The 12,077-nt window shown below is 35.9% G+C and overlaps 1 protein-coding gene and 1 long non-coding RNA gene across 2 annotated transcripts in view; one reads left to right on the top strand and one right to left on the bottom strand.

The window, feature by feature from the left end:
* Window positions 1–12,077, top strand: part of LOC120312994 (phosphate-regulating neutral endopeptidase PHEX-like) — a 73,787-nt gene that overhangs the window by 14,257 nt on the left and 47,453 nt on the right. The window contains exons 4-5 of the mRNA XM_039354433.1: window positions 8,272–8,358; window positions 11,004–11,230. Of these exons, the coding sequence (XP_039210367.1) occupies window positions 8,272–8,358; window positions 11,004–11,230 (314 nt within the window). The remainder of the gene's footprint in view (window positions 1–8,271; window positions 8,359–11,003; window positions 11,231–12,077) is intronic.
* LOC120312996 overlaps window positions 1–12,077 on the bottom strand; it is a 36,924-nt gene that overhangs the window by 10,589 nt on the left and 14,258 nt on the right. Inside the window, exon 4 of the long non-coding RNA XR_005558008.1 lies at window positions 295–356. This is a non-coding gene — a long non-coding RNA (uncharacterized LOC120312996). The remainder of the gene's footprint in view (window positions 1–294; window positions 357–12,077) is intronic.

The following is a 12,077-nucleotide window of genomic DNA, read 5'->3' as shown; positions in this document are numbered from 1 at the left end:
AACCAAATGTATCAAATTAAATGGTAGAAAAATCAGAAACTGTATAGGTTAGCTAGATGAGCTGTCCTCATAATGGCTATGTGGGAAACCAGGAATGAGGAAAGGAGATGATTTGTGCCCTCAGTGAGGTTTTCATGGCTCTTCATGATGTGAGCCACAGGATTTCCTCAGACTTCTTTTGGTCAGGAGAGAGACACCACCTCTGAGTTTTGGGAGTTTATGCTGTTGGATCAGGGGGACAGTTTTATTTAGCTTTGGGATTGCATGCATTGTGAAATATAGTATTTAACTGACCTTGTGCTTGAACTTCATTTTCCATCAAAATGATTCATCATCTTTTCCTTGAATTCCAAAATCTACAAAGTGTGTACCAAAGTATATAAATTACATTCAGGGTTATCTCTGTATTCCATAATTTTTCTGGTTATAGTAATTACCATTGAAAAGAATAAAATGTAAGATACCAGGAAGCAAAGCTTACATAGAGTGTAAATCAAGCTTCCTGATTTAGTTCTTGCAGCTCCAATTAACTGAAACGGAAGATCACAAGCTTTCTATGTCTGTTGAACTGTGCAGAGTCGATGCACAGAATGCTCAGAATTGTAATTCAGCAACATTTGAAGTCATGAGTGCTGAATTTAGAGATCAGGGCTAAACTACATGTTACCTTAAATATGTTGTTGCATTTAATGTGATGCTTTTAAAGATAGAGGGAGAAATAACAGCTGCTCCAGAAGGTATAAATAAGATCATGCACCCAATGCAAACAGAAAGAACGGCTTGCCTTATTTTTAGCAAAAACCATTCCCATCTAAGGAATATTTAGCATAGCAGTAGTAATAAATGCACTGATTATACTGTAATATAATATTACTGCTTGTGCAGTATTTTAGAATGTGGACAAATTTCTACATTATTGTGTGGCTGGCACCGGGGCACATCCCTTATTTTCCTGAAGCTATAGGGGCTATAATAAGAAACATGTGGTCCTTTGATACATTCTTTATTAGTCTAGCTTGTCAATAAGCCATTAGCTATTGTGACAGGGCATTACAATAATTACAATATAACTGATGAGTTCAGATTAAGAAAAATAACAAAAAACTTCTTAGATTGCTCTATGGTCTCACTATAGACAATGGTGTTTTTTGTTATTTTGTTATTTCATGACAAAATAGTTGTTTTAGTATAGGAATGAATAAAGGAAATACTTTGATGGCAGCAAGGAAATGAAATATCTGTAAAATATGTCAGAAAATATTTGAGTTTTACTGAGTTCTCTCCTAAGAATTTTGCAAAAAAACCTGTGGAGTTCAAAAACAAACACACACCTGGGAAAACTGGCATGATTCCCCCAACTGCTTATTTTGGCTTTAATCACCAAACTACAAAGTAGATTTGCAGAAAGAGACTAGGATTCTGGATTTGAAGGGAATAATAGACTCAAAACCGTTTTTAATTCCTTAGAAAAATGTAGTTTAGAAAGACACGTGTCACTGCAATGGAAATACTCTGTCTAATCTTGTAGTATATCACTGATAAGATAACTACATCAGGACCCTTTCATGTGTCCCAAGCTTGAGTCTTAAAAATTACAACATGCTCTTGGAGAAGGGTCAAGGTAATACTGATCATCCTAAAGAGCAAAAACATGCATCTTAGTTTTCCCTCTCTTTGTGCTTTCCAAAACTCATTAATATAAATACCAAAAGGAGCGATTATGATTGCTGCTTCAGTTGTCTTCCCTCATGTATTCACCTGAATTTTAACTCAGCACAACTATGTTTTAAAATATTATGAGGAATGGCATACATAAAAAAGGAGTTGGGTCAACCGATGTGATCCAGTTACAGTTGTCCATATGCACATAGACATACAGTGCATGCATAATCCTAGCCTTGTAACTAATAGAAATATTATCACATTTGCTTTGGGGCTAGGCATAATATGATCTAATAAATTGAACCATGTTTTAGAAATGTAGCCCTACTTATCTAGGGCTGATTTTCTTGAAAATGTTTCTTACTGCAAGGTTTCCAAATTTGTCCAAGAGATAAATTTGAGCAATTCATTGGGCCTACAAAAATCTAAGGGATATGTGACCTTAGTTTTAGTCTTTTAGTTTTGTTTTTGAAGTATTTTAGCTTAAAAGTACTTAAAATATTTAATATTTTGATTAAAATACAGAGTACAGTTTCAACTGAAATGGATATTCTTACTAGTTTAATTTTTGCATTTATATTTCTAGAGAGAGAAAGTGATTTATTGCCATTACAGTTTTTTTATGCTTCAAAAGTTGCTTGGAATATTTAGTTGTAAAAAGCTGAAATTGTAAACACTTATATAATGAGTTGGGGAGTCAGTCTGATATAGTGGTTAAGGCATAGACTAGAAACTCAAACTAGAAACTGGGAGACCATAGATTCTATTTCCATCTGCTACATCCCAAAACCTTGCCAAGAAAACTGTGTTGCCAGGTATCAAATCTCACTTGAAAGCACCTAATAATAGTAATTAAATGTCATTTAGGAACAGACTGTGTTATCTCATCTTCAATCTCATTTCACAAATGAAAATGGAAAATGTTTTTAAGATTCTAATTCTCATGGAAAGGGAACTGACTCGTAAAGAAATCACTGTTAGCAAATCACAGTAATATAAACTTAAATAAATGGTTACTAAAAGCATGATATTGGGAAACTGAATAATCAGAAACAACCTTCAGAAAATAGCTTCTTTCCCTTTCAAAGAATGTTTAGACTTTTCAGAGTGCATTTGTAAAATTCAGTGGTTACTTTTAAAACAGTGTGTAATATGGCAGGCTATCTGGATACTCGTAGTCCCAGGGAATAGATTCAACTCCTACTCTAGATTTTCCCAGCCTGATGTTCTCAGATGGATTGGAGTATAGTTCCTATCTTCATCAAGGAGTGTTGCCATTAACTATTCTGACTGATGATAGGGGAGTCCAGTGCATCTGGAAAGTTGGGGAAGGTTGGGCTAGGCTGTGTCTTTGTCATATCCACGCAGGACTGAACTTTTTTATATTTTGAGTAGTCACTTTCTCATATCACTCCTTCCTCCCTCCCTCCCTCCCTCACTTTCCATAGAGCTGTGAAGAAGGGACCAGCACAAGAATAAAAATGTTGAACCTAATTTTAGAGATTTGTGGCTCCATTTTTATTTTCAGCAAGCAAAGTATATACTTAGCATTTTCTATGTTCCTAAATATACCAGATGTCTGTCTTCAGCATCTCCTTGTTTTTGGAACTTGGACTATAATCCTTTCTGGAATGCCCTAGTGTACTGTTGCAATGTTATAATTAAAGTCTCTGTGTTTGTCAAATCATGAGTTCCTGGGGGGAGGGGGGAGTCACAATTCTAAGTTTGAGGTTTTCTAAAAAAAATGTAGGTTCTACTTTAGCAATTCATTGCTGAACAAAGCAAGGGTCTTGGGAACCTGCTTGAAAGGGGCACAGATTATTAGTCCATTTATCACAGTATTATGTACATTAACTATTCCTTGAGGGATCAAAAAGGCAAATTTTCCTTCCTTCCTTCCTTCCTTCCTTCCTTCCTTCCTTCCTTCCTTCCTTCCTTCCTTCCTTCCTTCCTTCCTTCCTTCCTCGAAGATGCAAATCTTAACTCTTTAAGATCCTGGCACCAAACTATGGACCCTTCGGAATGCAGTAGTGTTCTGCCAGTGAACTACAGTCCAGATTCAGAAAAATCTACCCAATCTTTTCACAGATCTTTTATGGAAGTTGATGCAGACAAAGTAAAAAGTCATTTCACTCTAGATAAATTGCATTCACAATGTGCCTTGCATTTGATCTATGTAGGAGAGATACATAAAATGCAAAGTTGCTTAGTATTAAAAAGATAACAGAGAATTAAGCAGAGAGAGACTTCCAGTGACTTTGTAGATTTGTTTTTCTTCATAATGATACATAAAGTTTGCTGTTGACTTTTCTGAGATGGCTCTTCAATAGTCTAGTTAGTATATTGTTCTGATAATCCCTGACTGCTCCTCAACTGGTGTTAGCCAGGTTTCATCCTCCTTAACTTCTGAACTACAACAAGATCAACCATGTTCTGTCAAAGATGTTCAAAATGTTTTGACATAAGAAGCAAGACCATTTCAATTGCTATTATTTTTAAACCTTATCCTGAGTTCAGAAAAAAGTTTTGCAGCTTCCAAGTATTATTCTTGCTTTTTTCATGCTTTCAAATTTATTTGAAAAAGGATATATCTAGGAGAAAGCAGAAGGCAATATGCAATGTGTGTCTCAGTAAGGAGCTATTCTGGATTCAGTTCTGCTTTTGTAGAAAAAAGTCCTGGCAGAAGCCTGGTAGTACAGTCAAAGTACTAACAGTTTTGTGAAGGATTTATAATGCAAGCTGGGTCTGATAAATGCAAATTCCTAGTACAATGATACAAGGTTAGTTTGGTTAATTGAAGTTGAACCTTCAAGATACATTTGAAAATGCATTGATTGCATTGGCTTTGAACTGTTCTATTGAACTTTGAGTGGTGTATGTACATTTTGCATATATTGATGTGCCTTTCACTGTAATCTTAATATTATTGGTGCAGTTTATCAGTACCAGTAAACTGTCCCTTTTTGCATCTATCAACCACATAGGCAATGAGAAACACACAGTTACTTCTGGTGAACTTGTGACCAGTAGGCAGCTATAAATAAACACACTTTTACAACATAATAAATCTATTTGCTTGAACTTGCTAAGTAGGAGACATGACACAACCTATAGAAAAAATGACTAAAGCCTTGTTTAACTAACATAGTTGAAAATATTTCTAAAAACATAAGAATAGAAAGAAGGATAGCCTGTGCTTGTCTGTATGATTTGTATATGTTTAGGCTAGAGAAATGCTAATAGAAAAGCATATGATGAGATTAGCTCTTTGTTCTGCTAATTATTTGCCTACGCACCACAGATTTTATTTAAGGAAAGAAAAATTGGGGGAAAGTAACTGATTTTAACTAACTGATTTTTCAGCTGCTCTCCCCTTTCCTAAGCAATCACAGCAAAGAGAAAGAGATGTTATATGTCAACTGCTCTCATGGGGAGGATTGTAGTTTTCAAAAAATGTTGTAATAATAATCAATTTGAATATTTTTTCTGCAAATTGTGGAGTCAATAATAGCTATTCTTGCCCTGGGGTGAAAAAAAAATCCAAGAAAACAACAGGGTCAAAGTGCCCAATGATTCCTAGATCTAGAATACTAAACATGTTTTGAGGCTTTTTCTAGTGAAACCTGAAGAAATTTTGCTCCATTGAGATATTGGGGTTAAAGTTTCACCTGCCAAAGATGAAGAAAATGGGCACCTTACATAAAGCCTGGCAATAAACCCTGACGGAGAGGTTTGACATGAATGGGCCACCTTGTGAATAAATTATAAACTGAAATTCAGTGTTTTGTCCCAAAGTTGTACATTTAGCTTTTAAGGTAAAATAATGTACATCCCATATTCAGAATTTAAATCTTACTAAACAATTGTTTCTCAGCTTTCTGCACCTTCTTCTTTGCCCTTTTTCTATGACCATTTTACTTCTATGAATATATGGTAACCTACATTTTCTCAAAATATATTGATTCATAGATGTAATGGAGGTTTGTCAATAACTTTCCATGTGTTGTAACCATATGGAATGACAGTTAATGCCCAAAACAACTTCCTCTCCCAAATAAAAATGGCATCAAGAAACCAGTGCTCAAGCGATGCAAATATCCTCAAAGTACACACTTAAAATTACTGAAAAGAAGAAAGAGGAGTAATATTGATTCAGGGGACACAATTTGAGAGGAAAATGTTTGGCTTAATCTCAGAAACAGCCATGTCATCACCCCACCCCACCACTTCTACTCTTGATATGACAAGAACAACGCTAAAATATTTTAGGTCTGAATTTTCATAGGTAGGATTTTTGTCCTTCATAAATTAAATGAAAGAAGTTTAATTTGTGAAGGAAGTTGAAGGTTATAAAACCTAGAGTGAAACTATGACTGTTTGTAGGCTGGGAAAGTGGCAGGGGCTAGAAATAGCAAGTAAGATTAGAGGTAACACTTTACCACAAATATATAGTTAGTTTCAAAACAGTTCTTTTTCTGCGAGGAAAAGAATCCTGTAGGAGTATTTAGCTTTTAGTGGAGGATATACTTCATTTTAACAGGATATGATTACTATTTACTCTTAGGATAAAGTGTATCCTATTTAGGCTTAGATCCTAAACTGATGATGGCTATTCTAAAGGTCCTAAATATTTAACTGCACCTTTGTAACACAATCTGCAGCATGCTCTTCCCTTCCCTGGCTCCATCCAACTCATCCTTATCTGAGATCCAAATTCAAAGAAAAATGCAATTTAAAGTAGAGAAATAGTAACTCAGGGAAAAGACAGCAATCTATTCTTATACTGAATATGGTTGCTTTTGAGAAGTAGCTGTATTATGAAGGAAAATGGAAACTGGCTTGATTATTATTGATTACATATATTTCATGGTCAAGGAATCATGGTTTTTTCCATAATAGCCTTAGAACAAACCTTTGAAGTAAACAGGGGTGAGAGAAAGTATAAAGTATAAAAGAACAGGATCAACCAGTGCTGGAAAATGAATTTATACTGGATATTCCAACTCATAAATTCTACTCAATCTACTCAATATTTTATTCTCTCTCTCTCTCTCTCTCTCTCTCCCTCCCTCCCTCCCTCCCTCCCTCCCTCCCTCTCTCTCTCTCTCTCTCTCTCTCTCTCTCTCTCCCTCTCCCTTCTTAGCATTTTCCACAAATGCTGGGTCCACTTTTTATTTTAACAGATCAACCAAGTGTTGAACCATCGATTGTGACAGGAATTGAGAGAGTGACTGCCCCAAAATCACCCAGCCAGCTTTTAGTTCTAAGGCTGGACTAGAATTCATAGTCTCCTGGTTTCTAGCTGGTGCCTTAACTGCTGGATCAAACGGACTGTCTCACACTCTCTCTTTCTAAGTCAACTACACATGTCTCTTTGCCTTTCTGGCAGGATTAGGTAAATTTTGTGAATTTACAAAATTGTACATAATTTCGATAGCTTAACTGAGAGAGCATGAATCCCTTGAACCTGCATTGGAGTGCACAGATGACTAATGAGACAAATTATAGCATTTCACTACTTTGGAGCTCACTTAAATACCAACTTTGGCACCTGCTGTTTCCATTTCCTGTTTCCAGCTCTATGTAAATCCTGGCTTGAGTTAATTGAATTGGAATGTGTTATAGATAACTAGCTCAAAATATTTAGAATGGTTTCAGGGAAATTAAGATGGCAGCTAAAGAAAGGGAGCAAGATAATTGACTTTTACATTTCTTTCAAAATGTGTAATGTCCTTGTGTATAGCTGTTTTACTTAGAAGCATGGAGAGAGAAAAAACCCTCTTTCTCAGACACAATTTTAACTTTGCCAGATCAAGTCCTGCATTTCTAGAGTTCCCCTGCATTAGAGTTAATTTGATATACTTCTTTTGGTATTTCAATCATTTAGGAAAAGGAAAAACACTTAAAAGTTCTTTCCTTATTTATGTTTCAAAACAACAATAATAGTCAATTTCCTCCATCCTTTATTTTGTCATAATTGTATACATGCTCATTCTGTTTTCAAATGTTTGTATTAAATAACATCTGACATTTCTTCCTTTAAGGAAGTATTATGCAATTAGAATTATTGATTCCAGCCTAACCTTTCATATAATAAATGCAATCTATGATGTAATATAAGAAACAGAGCAATATTTAATTATAACCTAGGTTGAATAATTATAGAAGAATGAAGCTTTTCCAAAAGTTCCCAACATCATCACTTTTTTACCAATAAAATAAAAGATAAACTATATCTGATGTGATATAATTGTTGCTGGCTCTACTAGAATTCTGAATAGGAGTATTCTACAATGCAAGATTGTATGAGAGTTCTCATTTTGGACCAAGTGAAAGAGAGAGCTCTTCAGCCAGTCTCTTTGGTATTACTATCCATTCTAATGTCAGTGATGACATTCTAGAACAGAGCATAACGTTCACTGGAACTCTAACATTTCTCACCATGTGTAGTTTAACATTTTCTAAGTTGCTCAATCAAAAATGTCCATGGCAGCCAATCTAATTTACACAATTATTCCCAAGAATTCAGGCATCTTATCTACATTGTGGCATTCTGATCTGTTTTCTGATAATAATAAATATCTTGTAAAAAAATCTATTCTTTGACAGCTCTACTTGAAAAACCGCTTAGCAAAAGACGAGACAATGAAGCTGTACAGAAGGCCAAGATACTTTATTCTTCATGTATGAATGAGAGTGAGTAACTATTTCCATAGTGTTGAAACTATATGGTGCACAACTCTATTAGAAAAAAAAGATGTACAAAACAATCTAGAAAGTCCTAGTGTACCTGTGCAGTGAATTTTACATTTCAGATATGTGCAATGGGGCACTTTTTTCTGATTGCACTTCAATTTGTGCAATATTATATCACTTACAGTAAATAACTATATAGTACCACAGGGTACTATTGATATTTGTGTATGAAACATGTATATCTAAGGGATATGTAATCTTTAATGTCGCTTTTTCTAGTTTATTGCTCATTTGTTATGCTGGATGGTGTCAATGACAAATGTATTATAACACATCAGGAAATACCAGATTGATTGGTGACTCACTATGGTAATTTCAGAAGGGGAACTGAACAATAAGACTGAGACAGGGTTTTTGAATAAATGGTTTATTATAAAAGAATACTAAGTTCATGGTTATGTTAGGATGGAATTGGAAATGATTTAATTAACACTTTAGAGGGGTACAAAAGAAAGATTGAAGGATTCTGATTCACACAGAAAGACTGGGGAAGAAGAACTAATATCAAATAATGATGTATTAGAATAATGAGGGATGTTAAATAAAATTTTAGAGTTTTAACACTTCATCTATGATGCTTCAACAAAATAAAAGGAATGAAGAAGGATTATATAGCAGGAATTTTAGGTTTGCCACAGAGAAGTAGGAAAATATTTTTTCTGTGAGATCTGATAGGTGCTGGCATAAAGCACTGATTATATTGCCTGCATTTGTGTTCATATATTTAGATTTTGGTGGGTTAATTTTTTATAGTGGAAAAGCAACTTGAGGAATTATGGCACAGTAGAAACAAAAAGGAGAGATGCCACCATTCTTTTACATCATCTTTTCTTTTCTTCCACCTGCATGCATGAAACTTTGGAAACTGAACTATATACAATATCCAAGAAAAGGTTTATGTCTATATTATGGAGATCAGGCCACTTGAAACATGTCTGATAAGACACCTTCTTGTCGATAAACCAAATATTGCATTTTTGGAGAGGACCATATTTTTCAAGCTGATGATTTACACATTCCAAATCTGTATTGTGGAAGAAATGAGTCAGTCACAGTTTCTGAGATTGGCCATCAGAAACTAAGTGAAGCCCAGATATGTGGAGCTACTCACTGACATTTATTCTCACTTTCCACAAATCCAAAATAGTCTTGAAATACAACTGTAGTGTTCTCTAGCACCCCAGAGAATTCATTGACTCCTCCATTTCATGTAATATAGTCCATTAGCTCTGCCAACCATTTTTTAGGGTTAAGTCTTACCATTCTTACATTCAAGAATTTTTTTATATATATAAAAAGACATCTCCCTATAGGTAGTCCATGATTATTACTTCCTGAACTATGTAAACGGTAGAAGTTTCTATCTTTCCCTCATTTCAAAACTGAGAAAGGTTCTGCAGAATGCACACATTTATATAAAATTGGATCTCAGTGGAATGTTCAACTTTGAATGAGGTCATGAATATTTAACTGATTTTGATTTTAATTAGGAAAAATTTGAACATATAGCCTAGATCCTACATATTTGTGAGCAGTGAATCATAAATTATAGGAGAGATTCACATTTAGCTAGAATGGAAATACTTTTCAGACACCTACTGAATAGAAAGAGGAAGGAGAAGAAGAATTTGTTACATTCAAACTCAGAGAGAGAGGGGAGAGAGACGGTGTAAGAAAAAAGCTAGTGAAGAAAGAACAAATGATTCCCAGACCAGAGAAAATTCTTATATCAACAAAGGTGCCCCAACGCCCTCCAACTATATTTTAACTCAAATATGAGAAGATAAAGCCTAGAATTTAAATCTAGGAAGACAGACCTATGCCCAGTCTTTGTAGTAAATCCAGTGGTGGGATTCAGCCAGTTCGCACCACTTGGCAGAACCGGTAGCTAATTTTTTGTTGCCCAGACCCAGAATGGACTTCCAGAAGTGCCATCCACACAGAGAACCAGTTGTTCACATATTTGAATCCTACCATTGAGTAAATCTGTTCGCACTTGGTTTTATTCTTGTCAGGAAATATAGCTGAATTGTGTCTGAGAGTCATGTAAGAAAACAGTAAGTTAATTTCAAAATAAGGGGCTGAAATCTGACAGCCAGAGATTATGTTACTGTTGGTGCTACCTAAAACTGCAATTTGAAGTAGAGATAGACTGCCTCGCCTTCTGCTATTATGTACAGCAATGGCCAATATTAATCAGGGTTCCAGTAGAACCATACAGAAGTGCCATAATCTGGTACATGCTGGCCAGCTAGTGGAGCACCTGACCATCCATCATACTGAGTCAAAAACTTGGATGATTTGCATTTGCTCTGAAGGTTGCCAGTAACTGAACAGTAGTCAAGGCCTGAACAGACAGATGGCAAGAGTGTACATTTTTCTGCTCTCTGTGCCTTGACAAGCTATTCAGAGTGACTGATTTTTAGCCTAAATCTCTGGTTTCACTTGATGTAGAGAAATATATATAATGATAGGAAAGCAGGCTTTTGTTGCCAACAATATATAGACAGATCATAGGTACTTTAGAAGTGGATTTTTTTTTTGCATGTTGCCTTATGTTGACTGATTTTTTTTAATTCTCCCAGATAAGATAGAAAAAGCTGATGCAAAACCACTTCTAAACATGCTGAAGCATTCTCCATTTCGCTGGCCTGTGCTAGAATCAAACATTGGACCTGAAGGTCTGTGGTCAGAAAGGAAGTTCAGCATGCTCCAGACCCTTGCTACTCTTCGTGGACAATACAGCAATTCTGTTTTCATCCGATTATATGTGGCTTCAGATGATAAGGCTTCAAATGAGCACATCATAAAGGTATTATTAAGGAAGACATACAGATGGCATTTTTCAATTAATTTCATTTTATTATTTAGTATTCTGTCCTTAACCTGGAGCAGGAGATGCTGGCAATTGGACTGCAGCAATGTTTTCTAAACAAGACTGGCTTTAAAGACCCTCTAGAACAGTGGTTCTCAGCCTTTTTAATGCCGTGACCCCCAACTGGTCGTAAGTCAAGGACTACTCAACCGGTCGTAAGTCGAGGACTACTCAACTAGTGCAGCACCATTTGCAGAATGGGACTTTTGGCGGGCTCAGCAGGGCAGAGACAGCCTGGACAATTCCTATTGGCTTTTGAAAGCCAATAGAATTAGACTCTATTCAAGAGAGTCTATTCTATTGGCTTTCAAAAGCCAATAGAATAAAAGGGAGTAGCACAGGTAAGGAAGAGGGGAAAAAAATGGCGGACTGCGTTATTTGGCGACCCCCATGAAATGGTTGTTCGACCCCAAATGGGGTCCCGACCCACAGGTTGAGAACCACTGCTCTAAAAGCTGGATAGTGCAAAATGCAGTACTGTAGTCTGCGTGCAGGTGAACCACAACAGCCAAGAAACAGCCATTCTGCATTGATAGAAGTGCAATTCAAAGTGCTAGTTTTATCTTGAAGAGCCCTATATGGCTTGGCTGCTGGGTACCTCCAGACCTTTTCCACATGGAATTGAATGATCTGATGTATGCTCTTCAACAAACTCTGTAATGGCCCCAGTGACAAAGTCGTTGGGAATTGGGCCTGTGTGTATTACAGCCAATGGTTTTTTTTTCATTGTGGTACTTGCATTATGAAGAGATCAACCTGACTGCTCTTTAGAAGGCCAGATCCT

This window comes from Crotalus tigris, unplaced genomic scaffold, assembly GCF_016545835.1.
Source record: "Crotalus tigris isolate CLP2741 ecotype Arizona unplaced genomic scaffold, ASM1654583v1 scf7180000018553.2237530, whole genome shotgun sequence".
NCBI lineage: Eukaryota > Metazoa > Chordata > Lepidosauria > Squamata > Viperidae > Crotalus > Crotalus tigris.
Note: the sequence above shows the minus strand (reverse complement) of the source record. Positions and strands in the feature narration are given on the sequence as shown.